At 50.2% G+C, this 22,846-nt stretch overlaps 10 protein-coding genes across 10 annotated transcripts; 4 read left to right on the forward strand and 6 right to left on the reverse strand.

Moving 5' to 3' along the window:
• Positions 1 to 492: 492 nt before the first annotated feature.
• Bref-TH (Thiohydrolase) lies at positions 493 to 1,547 on the reverse strand (the record flags this gene model as incomplete). Its single annotated transcript, XM_014684433.1, has 2 exons — positions 493 to 1,329; positions 1,440 to 1,547. The coding sequence occupies 2 exons, from the start codon at positions 1,545 to 1,547 to the stop codon at positions 493 to 495; spliced, it is 945 nt and encodes a 314-aa protein (XP_014539919.1).
• A 943-nt stretch (positions 1,548 to 2,490) lies between these two features.
• Positions 2,491 to 4,019, forward strand: lolP1_1 (Cytochrome P450 monooxygenase lolP1; the record flags this gene model as incomplete). Its single annotated transcript, XM_066131134.1, has 3 exons — positions 2,491 to 2,695; positions 2,760 to 3,887; positions 3,982 to 4,019. 3 exons carry the CDS (start codon positions 2,491 to 2,493, stop codon positions 4,017 to 4,019), a joined length of 1,371 nt encoding a protein of 456 aa, XP_065987136.1.
• A 289-nt stretch (positions 4,020 to 4,308) lies between these two features.
• Positions 4,309 to 6,381, reverse strand: dotC_3 (Efflux pump dotC; the record flags this gene model as incomplete). The annotated part of the gene is made up of 4 exons (XM_014684435.1): positions 4,309 to 4,485; positions 4,614 to 5,548; positions 5,614 to 5,639; positions 5,705 to 6,381. 4 exons carry the CDS (start codon positions 6,379 to 6,381, stop codon positions 4,309 to 4,311), a joined length of 1,815 nt encoding a protein of 604 aa, XP_014539921.1.
• A 583-nt stretch (positions 6,382 to 6,964) lies between these two features.
• Positions 6,965 to 7,918, forward strand: G6M90_00g079500 (uncharacterized protein; the record flags this gene model as incomplete). The annotated part of the gene is made up of 1 exon (XM_014684436.1): positions 6,965 to 7,918. One exon carries the CDS (start codon positions 6,965 to 6,967, stop codon positions 7,916 to 7,918), a length of 954 nt encoding a protein of 317 aa, XP_014539922.1.
• Positions 7,919 to 7,959: 41 nt separating this feature from the next.
• G6M90_00g079510 (uncharacterized protein) lies at positions 7,960 to 8,412 on the reverse strand (the record flags this gene model as incomplete). The annotated part of the gene is made up of 1 exon (XM_014684437.1): positions 7,960 to 8,412. The coding sequence occupies one exon, from the start codon at positions 8,410 to 8,412 to the stop codon at positions 7,960 to 7,962; it is 453 nt and encodes a 150-aa protein (XP_014539923.1).
• Positions 8,413 to 11,998: 3,586 nt separating this feature from the next.
• On the reverse strand, positions 11,999 to 12,310 carry G6M90_00g079520 (uncharacterized protein; the record flags this gene model as incomplete). The annotated part of the gene is made up of 2 exons (XM_014684438.1): positions 11,999 to 12,204; positions 12,280 to 12,310. The coding sequence occupies 2 exons, from the start codon at positions 12,308 to 12,310 to the stop codon at positions 11,999 to 12,001; spliced, it is 237 nt and encodes a 78-aa protein (XP_014539924.1).
• Positions 12,311 to 13,029: 719 nt separating this feature from the next.
• G6M90_00g079530 (uncharacterized protein) lies at positions 13,030 to 13,917 on the reverse strand (the record flags this gene model as incomplete). Its single annotated transcript, XM_014684439.1, has 2 exons — positions 13,030 to 13,663; positions 13,721 to 13,917. The coding sequence occupies 2 exons, from the start codon at positions 13,915 to 13,917 to the stop codon at positions 13,030 to 13,032; spliced, it is 831 nt and encodes a 276-aa protein (XP_014539925.1).
• A 1,396-nt stretch (positions 13,918 to 15,313) lies between these two features.
• G6M90_00g079540 (uncharacterized protein) lies at positions 15,314 to 17,686 on the forward strand (the record flags this gene model as incomplete). The annotated part of the gene is made up of 1 exon (XM_014684440.1): positions 15,314 to 17,686. The coding sequence occupies one exon, from the start codon at positions 15,314 to 15,316 to the stop codon at positions 17,684 to 17,686; it is 2,373 nt and encodes a 790-aa protein (XP_014539926.1).
• Positions 17,687 to 20,210: 2,524 nt separating this feature from the next.
• On the forward strand, positions 20,211 to 20,954 carry G6M90_00g079550 (uncharacterized protein; the record flags this gene model as incomplete). The annotated part of the gene is made up of 1 exon (XM_014684441.1): positions 20,211 to 20,954. One exon carries the CDS (start codon positions 20,211 to 20,213, stop codon positions 20,952 to 20,954), a length of 744 nt encoding a protein of 247 aa, XP_014539927.1.
• A 1,194-nt stretch (positions 20,955 to 22,148) lies between these two features.
• On the reverse strand, positions 22,149 to 22,712 carry G6M90_00g079560 (uncharacterized protein; the record flags this gene model as incomplete). The annotated part of the gene is made up of 2 exons (XM_014684442.1): positions 22,149 to 22,341; positions 22,414 to 22,712. The coding sequence occupies 2 exons, from the start codon at positions 22,710 to 22,712 to the stop codon at positions 22,149 to 22,151; spliced, it is 492 nt and encodes a 163-aa protein (XP_014539928.1).
• Between the last annotated feature and the right edge of the window lie 134 nt (positions 22,713 to 22,846).

Raw genomic sequence — 22,846 nt, forward strand, 5'->3', positions numbered from 1 at the left:
GGCCCAATTTCGGTCATAACGAGCCTCCGCCAATGTAAAAATTTACCGTGCGTGTAAGCGCTATTCGTGTGGAAACCGATACCAGGGGTCTCAGTCTTTCGTGTGCTGACGTGGAGAGTTGACGTGGCTATTGGGCCAGTTACGGCTCAATATGACAGTTGACAACTTGTACACCCAGGACATTCTATAACAAATCGTACAACTACTTGACACATTACAACCAACGGTGACGGGTAATTTCAGCATAATATGGCGTAGCGGCTGAAATGAGACACACAAGGCCAGTGGCAAATGCTTCGTGTTTGCAGCTCATGATCATCACTCCCATTTACATGCACATTCACACGCGTTTTATCAAATGGCTTGTTCTCTTTTGAGTGTTTCTCGTTCCAAGATGACGTGTACATTATGATTTGTCGCCTCTAGTAATTACAAGCATATGGTCCTACGCAAGGGCCTTGGTTTGAACTTTGCACCCTTTGCCAGTGATCTCTAGGCCGGTGCAGGAGACACCACCACCCGGCCGGCAAGGACGTCCTGGACAAAGAGCACCTGTGCCTCGTTGACATTCTCGCGGCGTGCGTTGTCCAGAATGTCCATGTGCGTTGCGCCATCGGCCACATGGAGCCTTTTCGGGGCCGGCAGCGCCTCGAAATGGGCAATTTGCTTGTCCGTGCCGATCAAGTCGTCGTGCCGCGCAACAGCAAACAGGACCGGCTGCGTGATCAGCTTCCACAGATGGCGCGAATCCCACATCAGCATGTAGCGATAGGTGCCTACGGTGGTGCGGTTGACGTGGTGAGGCGCCAGGGCAGCTCGCAGCACGTCGGTCTCGTTGTAAGCCTCCAGCATGCGCATGACGCTGCCTCGCTCCAGGCCCGGGTCGAAGCCGGCCGGGTTCTCGCCGCGGCCGTCCAGCATGGGCACGTTGTAGGGCGCGTTGCCCTTGATCTGCGACTCGCGGTCCCGCGCCGCCTGGGCCAGGACCTGGCGCATCTTGACCATGTTGTGCGTGGGCTCCGTCGCCGGCGACACGGCGATGACCCAGCGGGCTCGCGGGTCCAGCGCCGCCCCGGCCATGGCCACAGTGCCGCCCAGGGACATGCCCCAGACGCCGACGCCCTGGCGACGGTCGACGGACCGGTGTGACAGCAGGAACGTCATGGCATCGCTCATGTCGTCCACTTGCACCGACGGGTTGATGTTGTTGCGAGGTTCGCCATCGCTCCTCCCCACGCCTCGAGGGTCGTATGCCAGAGCTGTGATGCCCGCTGCCTGGAACGCGGCCGCCGTAGTCGGCATACCGAGCATCTCCGTGGTGGCATTGAACTGGAGCCGTCATCGTTAGCCGCCAGAATGTCAACATTGAACGCATGTGTTAGAGCGGGCGCCAAGGCTGACGGGGACCATGTGGCTGGAGGGGGGGAGAGTCAACCTACACCTGGGCTCATGACCACGCCAGGTCCCCTACTCTGGGCAGGGTAGAGATAGCCGCGAAGCAGGACCCCGTCTACCGTCTTGAACTCGACCTCTTGGCGCTGGGCCATGTCGTGTATGGGCGCAGACTGTATTAGAGTGCGAATCTCAGCCGACAGATGTCAAATGGATCGTGAATTCTTGTTTGCGAGCGTAAAAACGCCAATCTCCAAACGTCAAGTTCTCCGGCACGGAGTTTCCCAGTTTATATGTGGCGCGATAAGGCACGGCACAAGTCTTGGGTATCGCAGCTTACTCGCCTTCGTAAGGATGACATGGCCCCCATCGTCTCTCGTTGCCTTGTTGGTTTTTATTCCCTGCCTCCCTCTCCGACTTGTAAGCGGGTTTGAAAGCGAATCCAGCGTCACCCAACGACGACTCCTTGCCCACGTACATTTATCGAAGTCACGCGAGCTCTTACTGTTGTTGCTCCTGGCCGCTTATGTGGGCCGCCATGGAAGCCTTTTCTAGCGCTGACGGCACACGTCGCCTCCCTATTTGGGCAGGATGAGCCCCACATGGGCCTGCGCTAGTCGCGGTTGCGGACCGCACATGTGCACCAGACAGCACATGGAATCAAACCTGGGGCGGCACGGCATCGTGCCCCAAAGTACCTACCCTGCAGGACCGGGGGGCGTGTCCTTAGCAATACGCAGCACCAGACCCTTGTGTGTCAGCAAGGGACCGAGGCAGAGGGCGAGAGAGCTGCAACGATTAGAAATAGATTGTATAAGAGCCAACACGATTTTCCATAGGCCAGATGTAAGTAAAGTTATTTTTACCAAGTGCTTATCTGTCAGCGCTAAGACATCTGACTCGACGACGCCGTTCCTCTATTCCCAACATGCTCTGGTAAGCAACGACTAGAGCAACGCGTACATTCAACTCACGTGTTCCCGTTACCCCCTTGCCCGTCCTCTGTCTTTCGACCATTATAGTCTTCTGCTGTCTCTTATTGTTAGTGGCGACACACTTGTCATTGCCCATCATCAATGCCCCTCTCATCCTTACACCATGGCGCTCGTCACAATCACGTATATCGTTGCCCTACTCGCTGCAATATCCTCTGTCGGCCTGATATTGCCTCGTTATCGACAGTGGAAGAAGCTCTCTCACATTCCCGGCCCAGCTATTGCCGGCTGGAGCAAAATTTGGCTCTTGCGCCACGTCCTTCCTGGGAGGCTCTGCAAGAGGCTCGAGGAAGTCACCAAGACATATGGTAAGGAAACAGAAATACGTTTGCTTCTGCGATATCTCGCTAACATGATCCAATCCCAAAAAAGGCCCTATTGCCCGCGTCGGCCCAGATTGGGTTGTGTGCAGCGACCCTGCAGAGATTCGCCGTATCTGGGGCATCCGCTCCGGTTACTATCGTGCTTCTTGGTACAAGGCTACTCGCCTCGACCCTGATAATGACAACGTTTTGACCCTCACCGACAACAAGGCTCACCATTACATCCGATCTCGACTCTTGCCTGGCTACTCGGGCAAGGGCATGCATAACCAAGAGGAGATGGCCGACACACAGGTCCACAAGTTGATACAGCTGCTCGAACGCAAATATCTGTCCACCCCCGACGCCATCCGGCCTTGCAACCTTGCCCGCACAATGCAATACCTCACTCAGGATGTCATCACTGCCGTTGGCTTTGGTCAGGCTGCCGGATACCTCGACGTGGATGAGGACATGTTTGGCGTGATCCAGGCTTGTGAAACCGTCCTGCTGCCCGTACACGTCATATCCTTCCTCCCGATCCTTCGTGCCATCCTGAGCACTTGGATTGTGAAGCCGTTTCTCCCCAAGCCCACTGACAGGCACGGAGTCGGTCGCTTCCTCGGCGTCATCAAGGATCACTGCGACCGCCGCTTCGGAGACTCGGCCATTCGTCGCAACGACATCCTTCAGACCTTTGTCGACTCCGACTTGACGAGGAAGCAAGTCGAGTCAGAGGCGCTGGTGACTCTGTTTGGGGGCACAGACACCACAGCCACCGGCCTGAGGAACATCATCTTCTTCCTGACCGCAAACGCAAACGCGTACCGTACTCTGCAGTCGGAGATTGACACGGCCGTAAAAACAGCCGCCCGGCCCGTCATTACCGATGAGCATGCCAAGTCCCTTCCCTATCTCCAAGCATGTATTCGTGAAGGTCTCCGAATGTGGCCGCCAAGTATGGGCATCATGGGCAAAGTCTCCGACGACGACGACGAAATATGTGGCAAGCACATCCCCGCCGGCACTCAGGTCGGGTGGGCGGCCTTGGCTATTATGCATGACAAGAAAATCTTTGGTGGCGATGCCGATGTCTATGAGCCTCGTCGCTGGCTGGATACTGAACCGGGCAAGCTCAACGAGATGGAGGCTATATACGGTCTTGTATTTGCCACGGGCACGCGATGGGAGTGTCTTGGTAAGAGATTAGCATACGTAGAGATGGGAAAAGTTATCTTCGAGGTGAGTTTATACCAAAAAACGAACCCAATGTCTTACTTGTTACTCTTTAGCATATCAAGGCGACAACAAGGAGAAAAGGTGTGGATAGAAGCTGACTGTAGGTTGAACAGCTCTTCTGCCGATTTGACATGTCCATGATTTCACCTATGGAGCCTTTTAAGTGGGTGAACCATGGACTGACAGCGCAGCACGATATGAATATTCGCTTTACACGGAGACAGATAGAAATGCCTTGACTAAATAGATAAAAGCCGTCTTTTAAGCTAAAATATACGCCACAACAAATACGTGTGATCCGAACTGCATTCACGCCGTGTTATATCCTTGCATTGCCACCCATATAATGCCATCCACAGCAGTGGTCCTCCCTTTGTTGTCTAGTTTACAGAGCCTGTTGTCGGGCCGTTAGCTGCCTGAGTTTGAAGTTCGGTGCCTTGATTGCCTTGTTTCTTCTCGCGATCTGCTCCGAGCACAGCCTTTTGATTCTCGGTGCTCAGATGATGAGAGCGCACAAAGAAGTTCAGCACAAGCGATAGACCTGCAAACGCCACGTACTATTTACGCATGGAAAAATTAAAGGGTTAGCATAGAAACTCAAGAGATGCAAATATATGAGCAGCGGGACAGAGGAATGAGAAAACACAGAAAACAAAGAAGAAGCAGAAGGGAACTTGATTTTTACCATAATCCACACATCCCTGAGAGAGTGGAAGAATGTCTTTCGCACGATGACTTGCTGTGCTTGGGGCAGATCCCAGATGGCATTCACTTTGGCCGAAGCTTGGTCGCCATTGAAATTTTGGGCCACATTGGCGCCTAGCTCTTGAACAAGCCTTGGGTTGGCAGCTGTCATCTCATTCTGAAAAATAACGCCACCGACAACAATGGAGACGGCATTGGCAATGGAGCGCACAAAGCTCATGGTGGCGACGACAGCTGCGGTGTCGCGCTCTGCGTTGACGGCCTGCACGGCTATAAGAGGTGGCTCAATGTTCATGCCAACACCAAGGCCAACCAAAATCTGAAAGATGAAGAGCTTGGCCAAGTCTTTTTCGAACGGCAAGAAGATAAAGAGGCCCATGCCAAGCAAGTTCAAGACCTGGCCAGTATACATGATGCGAAGATACTTTCCGGTCTTTTGGATGAAAATGCCGGCAAAGGCAGCAGAGAGAGAGCTTGCGACAATAAGCGGCAGGAGATAGATGCCCGAATCAAGAGCGTTGGCGCCGAGAACGGATTGCGAGTAAAGCGGCAAGTAGTAGGCTAGTCCAATAAAGACGTAAAAGTTGCAACTGTACACGCCGAAAGCTGCCGACGACGACTTGTTTGAAAAGATGTGAAGTGGAATGATGGGCTCGGTGGCGAATTTGTACTCGTTCACAATGAACAAAGCCAAGACGACGACGCCAAACACCAGCAGGCATATGACGGTGGCCGAGGACCAGGGAAAGACCACATCACCAAAGTCGAGCGCCAGAAGCACCATCAGGACAGAGCCGATAATGAGGGCTCCGCCTATCCAGTCGATCTTCTTAAGCCCGGCCACAATAGGGGTACCTGGGTTGGATACGTTGAGGAAGACGAGCAGAATACCAAAGACAACGCCTCCGATGGGTACTAGGCAGCATCCACCGCATCAGTACGCGGCATTTGGGGTGCGCAAGGGTTACGTTGCCACTCACAGTTGATCCAAAAACACCATCTCCAGCTGCAGAGCGTTAGTCACAGGGAAATAAATGCAGGTGGATGGCGCGCGCATCAGTAAAGACGTACTCTGCCTTTGTCGTCAGGAGGCCGCCGAGGATGGGGCCAACGGCACTACCCAATGCCCAGACAAGCGAGGTGATGCCCAGATACAGACCACGATCCCTCATGGAGAACATGTCACAGATGATGACGTTGACCATGGTGCCCATGCCAGCAGCGCCGATGCCCTGAACCACCCGGCCGGCAATCAAGGCATCCATGGTCGGGGACAAGGCGCACAGAAGACTGCCACACAAGAAGACGACGATGGCGATGAGCATGATGGGCTTGCGGCCCCAAATGTCGGCGACGGTGCCCCATAACGGCGTGGTGGCGGTGCTTGCGAGGATAAAGGCGCTCCCAATCCATATGTATCCCGTGACAGAGTGGAAGGCGCCGACAATGGTGGGAATAGCCGGCGTCACAATGGTGATGTCGAGAGCGGTCAGCAGCACCGACAGGCACAGCGGGAGCATGAGCAAAGCAGCGCCAGCGGCAGAAGGTTTCTTGGCCACGGCATCTGCCTCGGGCTCTGGTGGCGATGAGGGCGATGACAGGGACGCTGGACGACTCAAGGCGGCGGTGGCATGGTTCGACGCGTCTGTTTTCACGCCTGTTTGGTTAGGCGCAGCGTCACCATTTTGCGTGCATGTGCGACGAGCCTCCATGGCCGTGTCCGTCATGATGGCTGGTTCTGCGGTCATGTCGGACGTTGTCGAGGGATGAAGCGATGCTGTCCAAGTGGTGTTGTCAGGCAGGAGCCAGATTTCGACTGCTAGAATGGCACGTCTGGTCTGACAAATTCCGGTCTGCTTACGGCATCCATGTCTGGTCTGGTCTTGAACCAAATATCGAGGCCTGGTGGCACGTCAGCAGAGACATGCAAGGCGAATAAGCCCTAAGCTTATCGCCATGGCAGCGACTCCGGGGCGTATAGATGACAATACAGTGGGTCCAGGTAATTCCGAGTTTGGCCCTATTTTACACCAAAACCCTTACTTTTTAAGTACTTGTAATTATATAATATTATATTATATTAATTAAATAAAATTATATATATAGTCATTTTCTTAGGTCTGCGATATTAGTAGCTTTACAACCCGCGATAACTACTAGCTACCTAGGTAGCTATTATCTATATCTTAGTGCAGGGTAGGTCGCTTGGCATGGAGCGTCTCGCCCTGACCACATCTTCATTTGAGCATTGCTTCCAGTCTCCTCACTCAATCGACGGCTCTCACTGATCCAGCGCGACTTGCCTCGGAGCTACCGATGAAATCTACGACAATGTCCTGCGTCTCCTCATTCAAGACGCCTCCTTCGACTAGTGCATGCACTGGGCCCTCGCCAAGCACTGCGCAGGAATTGAGCACAACCACCGGCCGTTATCCCATGCCATACTTCGCCGCTCCAGATCGACTACCAGAACCGCTGCCGACAGATGCAACCGTCAAGTGCTCTAGCGACGTCCTCAAGGCTGGTTATGGTCGGCGTATTGTTCGTGTCGGCCAGTATTTCGTTGTCAAGTACGGCGTCCTCGTTAGCTTGACCGAGGGGGAGAACATGCTCTTCGTGCGGGAGGCGTGCGATATTTCAGTACCGCAGGTTTTCGCCCTTTATTCACGGATACATCCAGGCGGAACCAAAGTCAGCTACATCGTCATGGAGTACATTCAAGGCAAGTCCCTGGACAGCTGCTGGGACACCATGAGTGCTGCAGACAAGTCGAGTGCAAGTCAACAGCTGCGCCTCATGTTGGACAAGTTACGGAGCGTTCCTTCTCCTGGATACTTTGGGTGTATTGGGCGGCGGCCTATGGAAGAAGGCATGTTTTGGACACGCGAAGAGGACGGCAATGATCCTGGGCTCATCAGTGGCCCATTTGACACTGAAGCACAGCTCAATAATGCCCTGGTCGAAAAATATCTGTACAGCAGCGGCATGCCTTCCAAGTCTAGGTTTTACCGTCGTATCTTCCCTCACGTACTTCGCGATCACGCCTCTGTATTTTGTCACGGGGACTTGCAGCGAAAGAATGTGCTTGTTGGAGACGACGGCAACTTGTCCCTCATTGACTGGGAATCAGCTGGCTGGTATCCAAGCTACTGGGAGTACGCCTCGGCCATGTTTGCCTGTGGGAACTGGCGTGACGATTGGCACGAATACGTCGCCAGCATTCTAGATGAATACCCAAACGAGTACGTGTGGTTTGATATGATGAGGAGGGAGTTATGGTCGTGATGGGTTCTGATCTCTGTTAAATTCAAAACATGATGTCAACTCTAAGCCTTGCCCCTGCCCTTGCCCTTGCCCTTGCGCTTCTTGGTCTGTCCAACACTTGAAGACTGTCCATCTGTAGCCCACTCATAACTAACATCCCTGGCCAAGGAGTCGATTGCTTCGTTTGTCCGCTCCTGACAGCGCCGTAGTGGCTCCTTAGGGTAAAGTCGCTTCGAGCTATTGAACTGCTTCTTCGGTGCAGGGATGCTCATGCAGATATGACGCATGGGATCCAAGTCTCCAGCGGCAACCCAACCAAGGGGTGATATTTCAACGAAATTAGCCGACGTCTCGGGATTATTGGTGGATTTCTCCTCGAGTTCCATTCCATTCTGAATGTCACCTTTTACGTGAAGGTGTATGCCACATTTGGAAGCAAGGTCTGTCTTGATAAACAAGCCATGGTGGTTACGAGGGGCTCCAAGGTAAGCCACGAGAAAGACGTTATAAGACATTGTACTAATCACGGCTTGCAAGTGATGAAAGCAGAGCTGGGCTAAAACTGTGATGACGGAACTAGAAAGAAGAGTAGCTGCGTCTATCTTAATAGTTTGGGACTTAGGGTTCTGCTTCAATTATCAGCAAAGCAGCCTGCTTGGTTGACCCTCAGGGCGTCAGCTTGGTAGCTGAGCGTCTATTACTGGTCCTTGGATCTAGCCTCACTTTCTGATGCAAAAGGATTCGGGACAGCGTGGAGACTGAACGCGGTTCGACCCCCGTTGGCTCTGGGGACTGTATTGGCCGGGCTCCTACCTGTTCCAGTTGGCCATCTGATCCGACCTACTTGTCTCGTGAGAGGTTTATTAGCTGGGGAGATTTGGCCATTTAGAGACGGCTGGGATGTCCGTGACCGGTCATGACCAACAGCCCTGCATAGAAAGGCTGCTTTGGACGCATGGAGACTCGCACATGATATGGTTGGCCACTAAAGCCGACCAACGTCTACATATTGGTTGACCGTTGAGCTGGGCCAGACTTACTTTGCCTTTTGAGACCAGCGGTTAGCGGTTCATTGGTAAGCCTTGCTCTGAGGGTTGGTAATTCCTCAGGTTTTATCCGCCCAGGCCAACAAGGCACTTACTATGTATGTATCAAAAGATGCCTATTCACCTGCATATACGTGCTTTAGGAGGGCACAGGCACCTCAGCTTCTCAAATCACGTCTTCCCAACTGGATTGCTGCCTCACTCAAGTCGAATGTGACTCATCACCATCAGACATCTTGGCCAACCAACAACACAACAAGACCAACGCCATCACGAATAACTCATTCAGAAGTGGGGGCTCGCACGCTGCAGTCACGAAACCAGTAAAAGGACGGTCTTGAAAGTGTATAAACTCAACGGTATTATGCATCGTCACCAACGTGCATGACATATTGGTTGGTCACGAATGTTGCTCGGCACCTTTCAGCCTTTGACAGTCAAAAAACCATTGAGCGCCTAAATCAATGGCCGGTGATCCAATCGCGAGCTACTGGTCGTGCGCAAGCTTGTATCATATTGACAAGTTATGACCCAGCCCATCTTCGCTCCCTTCCGCCTCTTCAGCCCAAGACGCCATTACACGATAAACGCAAGGACACCAGCACAGATGCCTCACGTCTCGTGATGTGTCTAAAGACTCACCGTTGTTGTGACGGGCGCGTACTTGGTGGTGCCGAATGATTGAATCATGCCGAAAAACGAACATTGAGGGCATACTGGCTGAATGAACCTAGTTTCAGGGAGAAGTCCCTTGAATTTTGAGACCCAAATATGTAAGACGTCACGTAACGACAGCGTGAGAGTTGAAGCAGTCGACCGCCGCGTTTCCAGGTCTGTGATTAATTGGTTGATGAATCGCGGTGCCTGTGGATTGTAGACGTCCAGTAGTGATAGCAGAGCGTTCGCGTTCCAAATTACCCATCTAAAGGGACATTGATGCATATTTTTTTACTATTTTTTATTCATACAGTAACTTATATGCATTGTGCGTGCCTTATACTAGCCTCCTCCATTTCTTGGCACTAAGAACCAAGTGTCACACGGTTGGCTCACAACAAAGGGCGTTGGGCCAACGACAGTTACACAACAACAAAGGAAATATCGCGATCCGCGAGGCCCGAAGCTGGCCCTAAACGAGGGCTGCCTCAGGCACCGGTTCTCGCCGACTTCTTCTATTTATAGGGACCTTTGATATCGCAAAGTCGATTATTATACTAGATTCAATTGAACACCATGTTCCAAGCTCAGTCACCCTGCCCTTATGACACCATGCCTCACATGTGTCGAAGTCATCAATTGTTTCCTCAACGTCTCCCTTTCCGGCTAGCGGTCTCTACTGCCATGGACCTTTTAATGGCTGCCACAAAACGACTCCTCAGATACTACAAGGAACAATATACTCAACAGCCCTAAGAGATGCATTGAGAGTAGATTGCTTTTTACGTTGTATCATGATGTCCATGCCAACCCTCACGCTGTGAAGTCTCGTCCACCGGCCCCCAAAATCTAAGCATGTGTTGCCAACGATGGACTTGTCGTTGCGGCCGTTGATACCCTTGAAAAGCACGCTATTTGCGTGGGCATGGTATCTCTTTGCCCACAGGGTCACAAACCTTATGACCTCCTCTTATCCCGTGGGTATAACATTTGCCTACAAAACTCTGTTAGCGAGTTCATTTTCATCTTTCCATATCCTGTGCGTCGTACGATCAACATCGCAATAACAGTAATTGCCGATACCCCTATGGGGGTCCGCGCTGTTGGTATCATCAGCGCGTCAAATCCAATTTCACATGTCAGTACTCTATAAAGACTAGCATACGTACTGGTTTTGGCAAGTAAACCACGACGCAACAATGCCGAACGAGGAGGTGATGAGTATTGCCGTGGAGAATTTCATCTTGGCTTTGACGTCAGATGTATATGAACCGACGATGCTTGAGTAAAACGAGTCGGGTGGAGAGTTGTGTGTATTCCTAGTTTTTGCTGTATAGCTGGAAGAGCTTACATTGATAGTCGTCTCAAGTCCAGCATCTTATAGTAAATCACTACCATTCACTTCATCCATACACCGCCAAGGCCAATGAATTTGGAAATGTAATGTCTTGGGGTGCATAATGCACTGTAACCACCATTTGTGATAAGAAGGTATTGCAAGACAACCATGTAGCCAACGCATTTCAATTGCTCGAGGCTGTGGGAGACTGGTCAGGGACGCAGTATCTGGATGTGACCTGTCAAGGGGATTTGACTACTCCGTACTCCGTACACAAAAAAGAGCCTTTAATGTAAAAAGGACAACTCGTACCGCCCGCAAGCGTCCTGGTCGTCTTGTCCGAAGGCGCACGTCGCCAACACACCATGGGCTTCGGCAACGAGCAAATGGTCTTGTAGTAACCATTGATTTCAGCTGAATGTCTCAGCTGCACGACTCGACTGCGAGGTGACCAAGAAAAGAGCCAATGACCACCCGGCCGTGGATCGGCTGGCTTTCCGGGTCATTTAGGCTCGGGAATAACATTGAAGGCATCTTGCCGAGACACCACACCACGTCGGACGCTGGAAACACAAGGTCCCTCTCGGTGAGCAAGCCACGTCCAGAAATAGACGCATGCAAGACTTGACCATTGCGGGGCTGCGTCCCGCCGCCAATGCTTGGCTCTTTGAATGCCGGTGGAAGCTCATGCGACTGTGTCAGCGGCGGTGGAACAACAGCCCCCATAATGCAGGACGGCCGGGGCAACCTTGCCGGGAAACCGGGCGCCATTTGAAATAAAAACCTGCATGTGTCCGGTTTCCCTGCCGAGAGAGGGTTGTTTTGGCTGTGGCGGCTGCAGCATGTTGCGCGGGTCGCAACCCGAAAGGACATTTATGGTATTTGAGCAGGGAAGTTGAGCATGGCGTCAAGAGCCACAAATACACGAGCACAGAGACATATCATCCCTCTCCGTGGCAAGAGGTTGTTCATCTCGGGTAGCACATTTTCATTGTACTAAAGAAATATGTACAAGATAGATTCCATGATGCTAGACTGTGTTGTGCTGTTTGAACATGATTACTCCTCCTTATCGTCATCGAGCCCATCAAGAATGAGGTCAATAGAACCCATAATGTCTTTAATCTCCTTCCGTATCTTTTTAGTCACCTCTCCGTCGGAAGGAACCTTTGCAGGCGGCGCGGCTGCATCCTCCTGACGCCGCTGGAGATTTTCAGCGGCGGCATTGCCAGGTCCATTAGAGACGGCCGTAGATAACGCCGCAACTGCCGCTCGTCAACTGGGTTAGGACTGGCATCACGTAATACGTCTTGTCGTTGGGCATCTATCTTTCCACTTACAGGCAAGGACAGCAGCTGCGAAGCGAACCATTTTGGGTGTTCAGGTGACTGTTAATCCGCTGGGCGATGGCTGGGGAGGGCAAATAATAAAAAGTAGATACGGTTTCGTGTGTGAGGAGTAGTATGTAGAAGCTTTCTAGTCGGGCGCCCTTGATGGACGTTTAAATACTTGCGAGCGAGCTGTCTTCGTAGGCGAGGCAAACCGCTCCGTGTCCCAGTAGCATAAATAACTCGTTTCAAAGCCGGGCAAGGATATGCGCTGGCCCGGGATTCGACATAACAGCGTGTCGTTATAGCGCCAGGGCCAATATCGCTTGAACACACTTTTAGTGCAATTACGGGAACCCCGTTATTAAGTCCGGTCAGCCGATTTAGCGAGCGGATCTCGTGTTACCGACGAGCGTACATATATACCAGGAACTCTATATGATCGTCTGAGCCCACATGCGCTTTGTAAGCGAATGCACATTGACACGTCTAGTCTGACATGGTGATATCGACGCATCTTGACGTCTTGGTTGTCGCCGACGAAGAGCATCGCGACATGGGCCGCTTGGATCAACAGGACTCGCGGCGGCTCAATTCACCAGACACTTGAAGCATGGAAAGAAGCCCCAAATGGGCAGAAATTTAACCGGCAACGGCAGCCAAGAATACGAGGTATTATTAAATGCGCCTCATAATCTTCAAGACGATCTGCTACAGGAATAGTTACACCAGCTGTATACGACGCGTACGTGGCCGCGGAATCTACTTTGTCCTCTTCTTGCAAACACCCTCATTCTGGTACTGAGCTATCTCGAGCCTTCTCTGGAAAAACCGATCCGTCTCTCCCCTGTCCAGCATGAGCTTGAGCGCCGTCCGCGTGTTGAGCGCATAGTCAAAGGCCCTCGTGGAAAGGTCTCCGACATTGAACGTGGGCAGCAGTCCCTTTTCCTGCAACTTGGTAATAGCGCCGACGGCCCAATCAACACAACTTTCTTGGCAGTTGGGAATGGTCACCTCCTCGAGTGCCTCTGTGATTGCTCTTGTCGACGTCTTAGTCTTTCCCAACGTCACTCTGGCAGAGAGGGTGCTGGCCTTCTCAGGCTTGACACCATACTTGTACTGGAAAAGGAAATTCTTTTGCCCTCCTTCTCCCAAGGGATTTGACACTACCTTGGGGCCTTGTTGGACGCTCAAGCTGTCCGAGGCGTCAAACGCGTCGGCAAGTTCGCTGTTGCGTGAACGACTGACAATCGCCCAGTGGAACGATTTGAAGTCTTTATCCGCGATTGCCGTTGGATGCGTCTCGAGGTACTGAGAGCGAGAGTAGAATGAAAGATCGATATACTTTGTTTCAACCTTTTCTATGCGACCTCCTTGGCGCTTGTTCAGGCGGTCGCTAGGTTACAAGTCATGAGGAAACGACCAAGACAAAATGGATGCTGGGATGATTTACCTGTCTGGCTCTTGAGCAGAGCTGATGCTTTGCTTGAATTGCAGTGACGGAGAAACGGATTCGAGTGTGCCAGACGATAGCTGCCCCATGTACCTCGGGGCCTGTGCTATGTCGATGGCAGTGCTTCCTGGGAGAGCGGCAAGGAAAAGATAGAAGAAAGCCGATACGGCAAAGAGAGCCCATCGCTGGTGCGCCATGGTTGGCCTCATAGTGTTCAATGTCGGGGTTCAATAGGAAAGGCCAAAAGGTGAGTGTACAAGTCGTCTTGGATCATCTAGGCGCTCGACGTTTAAATGTCAGACTGGACAAAGTTATTTATCCGTGGAATTTGTAATGATAGCTAACAGATATTATTCACTCGCCCCGCCCAGGACTTTGTCTGCCGAACGCATAATATAAGATGCGTGTCTATTTCGTCCTATACACTCTCTGTAACCCACCCATGTCTATATGGTTATATTGAAACACCATGTGAACAAGGGACACCCCGCCCTATATCGTTGAACGCGCGCGCAAAGGTGGACCTCGTATGGCTATTTGTCGGCTATACGCCTTGATCCTGTCGCAGAGTTTGTAAATTTACTAATCAAGTTAACTTGGTTTGGTTAGACGGATATTGGTGTGGATAGGATATATTGAAGCATGATTTATAGGATATATCACCGACTCAGGCATTTGCCGCGCCGTCCGATGCGTTCGCCGTCCTAGGCGTTACCGATCGCCGTCTCAGGTGTTCAGGGTCTATGTAGTTTATGTCCGTTGTAGAAATCATGCTTGTTTCTCCATCTCGTAAACTCAATCCTGGCCTATATTGTACTGGCATATTCCCGCACTCCTATGAGGTGCTTCACGGATGTTGAATCGAATGGGGCCATCATGTCATGTTTCCTCCGAGGAGAAAGGGGTATCAGATTCTAAGCTCGAAGCGAGATTAAGTGGCTTAGGAGAGATACATATGCCGTACTATATCTAAATTACGGCATCTTGGGTACATATCGTGACTCGCATGACGCGATCGAATGATTGCATTTCTTCCAGAAGCGGGTCTGATATAGAAGTCGCGAGCATTGTTACAAAAGTGAAACGTACATGGGCAAACAAATTTTAAAATTATACGAGTATTTGCCGCAAGACGCAAAGCAAATGCCGAAGTGTTAGACCTTGCAACTCGGCTGGCTATAACCCTTGTATGCCGGAGACGGCGACGTCACCTCAGCTCTGTACGGTATGATTCCAGGCGTCCATTGTTATCAAGTGGCGAACCTCCCAAGGATGACAGCAGGGCAAGGATTGCGTTAGCAGAGAAACCAAGAGGGTCGGTCTGACGGCTGTAAATCGGCCTTGGTCGTGGGCTCATTAACGTCGCGCGACGGATGGTCCCATGAAAGAGTGCGAAATCATCTTGAATATAGCTGGGCATTAATACCGCAAGGCCAGTTGCCCAGTTTATACAATGAATATATAAGCGAGCTTCTTCTCGCCACGTAGATGTTAACATTGCAGCCTTGGCCTACTCTGAAACCATTTCTCTCATTACTCTCACTACTTTCACTACTTTCACTCTTCTACATGTTACGACTCGTTCTAAACTCCATGGTCCTCTACCTGGCATGGCCAGGTGGGACTCATGGAGCGCCGCAGGAAACAAATGCAAACCAACTAAGAGGGCCACTGTCTCTGCTTTCTGGCGACGGCTCCATTTCAGCCGACTTTGGACTGCCGGGTGAGCATCTGGCAATGGTCAAGAGACAAGAACTTTTGCTCTGTGATTTCGACTTTGAAGATCATGAGCCTGTGGAGGGGCTAGATGGCGAGAGGCCCATCACCACAGATGAAGAGGTTTTAGTGACGCCCGAGAGAATCAATGTAGCTGAACAAGCCGAGAGGGTATCTGTGAAGGAATTCGAAGAGGCTGCGACGCAACGTCTACTCAAAATACCAAATTCTTGGGTGAAGAATGGCATCGATTCGTTTACTAAAGCGAGAGAGAAGCTTGGATACAAGCCACTCGAGGCTACTTCCCGCGAACTTACATCTGACCTTGGCGGAAAGGGCATCAGTGGTCTTAAGGCAGTCAAGGCAGCAGGAGGAGCAGCGGCGGCCGTCGCATGGGTCGGAGGCATCGTGTCCTCGTTTGTGAGGAACACGACTGCTTTGGACAAGGCCGCTGCCTTCCTGGTCGTCATACCCTTTGTAGGCTGCGCCGTGAATACCGCGGCCGAGTTGGAGAAGGGCGATGACAAGAATTTCGATCTCGTCGTGCTAGATAGCGTCCTGTGCGGCGTCGCCGATGCTCTGCTGTTCGGCCCTTTGCTTCCGTTTGGGTTGGCAATACACTTTGTCCGGGCCGTCATGAGCTTCTTTCGTCGTCCTCCTAATGCACCAACTCTCGAGCAGCTCCGACAACGACGCGATGACTCCTGGGATCAACAACTCGAGTATATTTACCAAAACATTTACTCGCACCCGTATCTTGATCCAACACAGAATTTTGCTACTAAAATGGAGAGCGCCTTTGCCATTGACACTTTGAGCGTTCTTTCGGAATCCGCCAAGATAATTGGCGTGCTGAATGCGACCAGCTCAGCAGACGTCGTTCCCAGCTCGGCAGACCTCGTTCCCAGTTCGGACCCCGACTTGGAACTGGACGAAGTTCAAGTCAGGACCGAACAGGCCATCTATAAAATCAAACAGGATAGGTGGGATGTGGTTGCTCGTCGCCAACGCGAGTATCTCTTTGGCATTCTGGACCAATTCACTCGCGGTACAGCCTTCCAGTTGACAGAGTTGGCCAAGGCGGTCAATGAGAAATTCATTAAGCATATTAATGAAGAGGAATTTATTGAGAATTATCGCGATCAAAGTCGATTTGAGGAATGGATTGACTCTGTTACCACGGAAACTCTTAGGCCTATAGACCGTTTTTCTATAGCTCGCGCTCAGATGAAGGAGGCTGGCACACAACTTGCCAAGACCCCCCCGGCTCTACCGCGGGCGTTGAATGTTGCCTTTATCATCGGGCAGTCCAAGGGTATCGACTATGCTCAGTCAGATACGGTGTCTTTATTTAATTATTTTGAGGTAGAGATGGCTGAGGCGTCAACTGCAGCTATACCAGGACTTTACCGATTTTATACCATGGTTCGACACACACACCAGACTGTATTATTTCTCCAAGGCTCCCTTAAAGAAGAGGACTTTGATAATTCAATCTGGCCTGTTGAGGACCTTGATACCCTGAACAAGTTCCGGCTTCTTGCGGCCATGAAGCTAGGCAAGTTATACGAAGAGGCCAAAATAGAGTATCTGGATGAAGAGTATCGCACGAATAAGTATATTCTCAGCCCCACAGCGCCTCCAATCATTGTTAACCCATCTATTCCTCCTTTACCTGAGTATCCCGACAATGCTTATCTCATAAGCCTCGCTATTGGGCTGGTTGACGCTGTCAGCAGCGATGACTTCAACGACGAAGTCTTGGACTATTTAAAGACGCGAACATCGGAAATCCGGCTCAAGAACTGGAAAGCATTACAAGAGAGGATCCGGGCCATAAAGACAAAGTTGGATGAGCTGGCCGCAGAGGAATACAGAGGGGCCCCTGTATCATCAGCCGAATTCATGACCAGGCACCTGCAGACCTGTGTCGACCTGGGTTCAGACGAAGGAGGCTGCAAATATATTGTGGGGGGTTGTTATTACGCCCAAAACACGACGGATCAATTCGCCTCGGAATGCATACATGAAGCGTTCCAGCCAATTGGCCAGGCCCAGAAGACAGTCCAGAGGCAATACCGGGAGGCATGCGACATGTTCCCTAGCCGTCAGGCGTGTATGACAGCTCTTAGGAAATGCGCGAAAGAGAACCCCAAAACCCGAGTCAAGGTCCTCTTTACGTGCACAGCCAAGGCCGCCCCCAAGCCAGACGATTCGGATACAGCTGCCGCGCCGCAGAGTACTGGCTAAAAGGAGAGGAGACTGGGCTCACACATGTATTTCTTCCAGGGGCCACCTCTGGAGTGATGAGGTGTCTCTGCGTAGTTCGGGCATGGGACTTTGGAAATGGTGAAACACTTGGAACATCTGTTAGGTTGCCGGAGGAGAGGGCTTGATGGTTGAGGACGCAGTCCGAAGGGTGATAAGCTTCCTGGGGGGGATCCCAACAACCTAGTTTCCACCTGCGACCATAGATATAGTAGTCGTTACGGCGCATTCAATCTACAATGAGGGGATCAAGTTGACTAAATAGAGTGTACCATTGTCGTCTCCGCTAGAGAACCCTCTGTCACTTTTTCGCTCGGGCGGGCTGGTCGTCTTGTAGCTCGTGAGCCACGTCCCTAGTGAAGCTCTATTGCTCGTCTGGAACGCTCATTAGCCGCCAGTTGCATCCATCTACCTCGTGGTCGAAGATCGCTGGAGTGACGTGTCAGTCTATTCTGGTTTTTCTCAACACTCTCGTCTCATCTGATGTCGCGGTTAAGTAAATATTTATCTCCGGTCGAGTATTACCTCGTATTCTGTAAGCCTTTGCGTTTTATTATCGTCCTCCAGTTGTCCAGCGCTATTCTTCGGTTGCTGGTAGCTGGAGCGAGTGTGAATTGGCGATCTCTGGGCGCCCTTATCTAGTAATAGTTTAATAATAGCTTCACAACCCTATAGCAGCCCACGAGAGCGGAGTTTAATTATCACTCCCTTCTCCCCCCAGATGAATGTGGGCTAGGAGTACGCGACGTCTAAATGTTAGTAATAGAGACGTGGAGCGCGAAACGGAATGCCAAGATACCCTTATCGTATTTCGTGAGTCATAATAGACAAGCTCAGCCGGACTTCTTCGATCTATATCAGTTGGTGGGGTCAGTATTCAGCTATAAGCCATATTATACACTATTATCCCTGTACAAAATATAAATCAAACAAAGTGGATAATTAGAGATAGCTGGCAAGGCGTGCTGGAAAAGCCGGTAAACTATAACTATACATACAAATTCCATCAATATAGTGGTTAGTACACTTGATAGGGAAGACAATCAAGCTATACGTGCATAGCAGCAGGGTACTAGTTCAAGGCCAGCTAGTTCTATACGCTATATATTTATAATAGCCAAAGCTAGATAGAGAACTATAGTTATATTCAAGTTTAAATTACTCCGCTAATAGCCGGCCGAGCTTAAACTCCTACGGAGAACTCCATACAACGGCCAAAAGCCTTTTCCTCCACAAAGCCCAGCTATTAATACTATATATTAATACCTGGCTACCTGGGCTGGGATTTACAACTATATTAGCATATTACTTGTAATAAGGCTATTACATATTCAGGAGATATCTTACATTACACTGCGCGTTAAGGCATTGATAAGGCGAGCAGCAGTCAGCGTCCCAAAATCCTCCACATCGCTCTCCCTAGATTCCAAGCCTATTAGTTGCATGTCGCTACATACAAGACTTGCTCCAAGCTCGCGATACCTACATGCGGCAGACATTTGTTATATCGCGGACTTGCAAGAGCCGAACTAGCAAAGATAAGTAGATAAGCGATATTGAACTTCATGGTTATTTCTTTTAAGTTAAGACGTAAGTATTTGATAATATAATTTTGGTTACGTAGCTAGAAGAATATGGAAATATTTGACTGGAAAAGGTGGAAGGTGGGGTTTTATAGACAACTTCAGGGAGGCAGAACCCCCTTTGGTAGGTTCTAATCTACTATGTCTCCTGCCTTAGAGGCGTCAATGTGCTTGAACCTAATCGAAAACATCTAAAGGGCCAACGCCTTGATTGGCGTGTTTGTGACCTCCCAACCTCCGTTTAGCAGCCTGCCAAATGCATCCTATGGCCGAGACCTGGTCTAGAGGCCTTGTCTTGACAATAGCCTATGTATTCATTTGAGGCATCTCGTACACTGTGCCTCTATTCCTGAACCTTATTGTGACGCGACGACTCGCAGTCATTCTGGTGGAAGATTCTGGGTGTGTCTCAACCAGGCGTAATACTGGCGTACCGATTGGCGCATGGAAACGGGAGCAAAACGATAAGCAATTTCCGCGTGGGGTATTGACGTAGGTGGCTCTTGAGAGAGTTTGCTGGCCGGGAAGGCTTGAGCCAGGTGCAATTCGTCAATCACAGTTGACGGAAATGCCCTTCAATGTTGGTTACACAAGGGCCACGATCACGGGACCTGGGGCAAAGTCCCTCACTGACTTCTTGTACGTATTTAAAGACCATGCGTCTTGGGTCCACGAGGCCTTGAGGAAAACCAAGGACCGTTGATACCGAAGATTGTTATTGAGCTATTGACTCCAAGCCGACCATCGTACCCTGGTCACAAATTACTACTGCAACGAGCACTGAGCGGAAAAAGCAAGAGCGGAATAAAATTCCCCTGTGCCAGTTACTCTCTTCTTTGCGACTATATTTTTTGTGCCGTTCAGTCCAAGTTCAACTGTGCGTGTTTGAGCCAGCAGTCTATTTTGCTCTCCCACAAGTCGACATGGAAATCTACCAGCGAGGCCAAGCCTTTATTGAAAAAGATGGCGATCTGGAATTCGCATTTACCAAACTCATCATCAAGGGACCAAATCACCAATATTTTTACGCTACTACAAAAGATCGCATCGGCACATTCTCTTCGGTGGATATAAATCAACTTGAAATGGTCCCAATCCCTCTCGAAAATATTTGGCCGCTTTTTTCAGACCACTTCTCGCAGGCAATGGAGCTCTCTTCATCAAAGTACTATATCAAGGAACCAAATCTATTAAGTTACGGTGATTCACCGGCTGCACTACAAAGCAGCAACGAAATATTAAATGAGGTTTTGGTCTGTGAAATTCTAAAAGTAAACCCTCATCCTAATATAGCCTCCTATATAGGCTGTGTTGTTACCAACGGCCGCATTCGAGGAATCTGTCTTACGAGATACAAGATGACGCTCGATGAGAGATTACAAGACACAAAAGCTTTCGATACAGATGCCTGTTTGCGGGAAATTGAACTGGGTATTCGTCATTTACACTCGCTGGGGCTTATTCACAATGACATTAACCCGGCAAATATCATGGTTGATGATAGTGATCGCCCAGTCATAATTGATTTTGACTCCTGCTCTCACCACGGGGAGAAGCTAGGCCCCAAGGCAGGTACATGGGGGTGGTTCATACAGGGCATGGAATTTGCGAGGTACGAGAACGACTTCTTTGGGCTCGCAAAGCTCCGAGAATATATGCTCAAGTAGACCTTCAAATTATCTTGATGCGGAGAGGTGAAGTTCTTTTCACATAGGGGTGGAGGTGCAAGGTAGCGCTTGGGCTACAATCACATTAATATCAATATATACCTAATCTCCCGGACAAAACGTATTACAAGCCTCACATTCAAAGTGGTCAATGTGGCATGTCTATTTAGGGGCCCCAGATGTATTCATTTATTTATGAGCTGTGTTAAACAGCTGCTATTTACTGCTGCAATATGTTCCATGTGGTACGTACACCTCGTTCCATTTGGTTGCGCAAGAACCAACCATGTCCCTTGGTTATCTGTTACACGGAAATCGCCCTGTAACACAAGGGCTACGGTCACGGGATTAGGGCAGAAGGCCCTCACCGACTTCTTGTATAAATAGACGTCTTCGGCCCCTCAAGGCCTTGAGGAAAACCAAGGACCTTTGATACCAAAGACTGTTATTAGATGAATTGAGCTAAATTGCTCCAAGCCCTCTTTCCGAGCCCTTGTCACAACAGCAGACATGTGCTGTGCGATTGCACCCTCAGCCAAGGCCTGCAGTGCAATGGCTGTGACAAGGGCAAGTGATATTGGGCTTGGAACAGTGTTCGATATTCAGCTAATAATTCGCTTTGATATCAAAGGTCCTTGGTTTTTCTCAAGGCCTTAGGGGTCGATGACCCTTATTTATATCAAGAGGCAGTCAAAGGGCTGTCCTAGGTGCCTGAGGCCTCTGTTAGGTCTCAAGCCCTTGTGTAACTATCGTCATGTTCAAGGTACGGCCCGTGCCTTCATGGCAACGTGACATCCGTGTAACAATGGCACTTTCGCTTGCTTTTGCGGTGCAACTGCACACGGCTAAATGTATGATCCAGGAAACGAGTACGCAAATAGCTTTATCGGAGTGGAATAGTTGGGAACTATGAGCAGCTACGCTCACAATACTCTATCAAGCCCTTAGTTAAATTACGCTTTCCCTCCCGTCCAGTCCCAGCGCCTCTAAAGAAAGAAAAACACAGTAACACCGGCATAGTAAAGCACACCCAGAGCAAGGTGTTAATATGTACTGATGAAATACAAGCCACTTGTTCATATTTATGCTACTCTCCAAGGCACTCCCTCCTTAGCTTCAAGGCACTCCATTTCTTGCCTCTCTCATAGACACACCATCATTTACTCTTAAACGATATGTTGTGCCCTTCCTCTTCTAACAGCACCTCGGCACTGCCAATACCTTCCGGCCCGTGTATTCAGACGGGTCGACTTTAAAGGGTAAGTAGGTGTTTGCATACAACCCCTCGTCGTAATCCATCTCGAAGATGTTGATTTGCAACACCTCTGGATCGGGATCATCAGCAGGAACAAGGTGGTCGAACGTAACGCCGTAGTAATCAATAACCCTAGAATATTGAGAAACGTCAATCCAGTTCCTATACATACTATTTGCATACAGAGATTGGCCACCATCTTACCTTCGAGGTCTCTCTTCTCGCACCCAACCTAAGTACTCATCTCGCATAATGAGATCGTTAGTAACGTCTGCCCGATCCTGTCGCCCATAAATGACTTGGTACGCCAGCCTCGCTAACATGGGACCAGCAGGTTGAGGGAAGTCCAGATCTTCTAGGTTCCAGGGAACCTCGGGAAACAGTTTTTGAACAGACATCAATGGGCCCTCAATCTGGATCCTTAGTGGGCTGGCGAATTGAGGCGGATGGCGAGGATGAGTGGGAGTGCGAATACAAGGTGGAATGTGTAATTCGAGAGCCATACTTGACGTTTGTAGCACAGTTGCTTTGGTTATATGTATAGTTGCAGCAAATTACATTGAAAGATGAGGAACGAATTGTTTTGGTATAGTGCTACAGAGAACAGGTGAAGGAAAGGATGAAAAATAGAAAGTAC

Source organism: Metarhizium brunneum, chromosome 4, assembly GCF_013426205.1.
Source record: "Metarhizium brunneum chromosome 4, complete sequence".
In the NCBI taxonomy this organism is placed as follows: Eukaryota; Fungi; Ascomycota; class Sordariomycetes; order Hypocreales; family Clavicipitaceae; genus Metarhizium; species Metarhizium brunneum.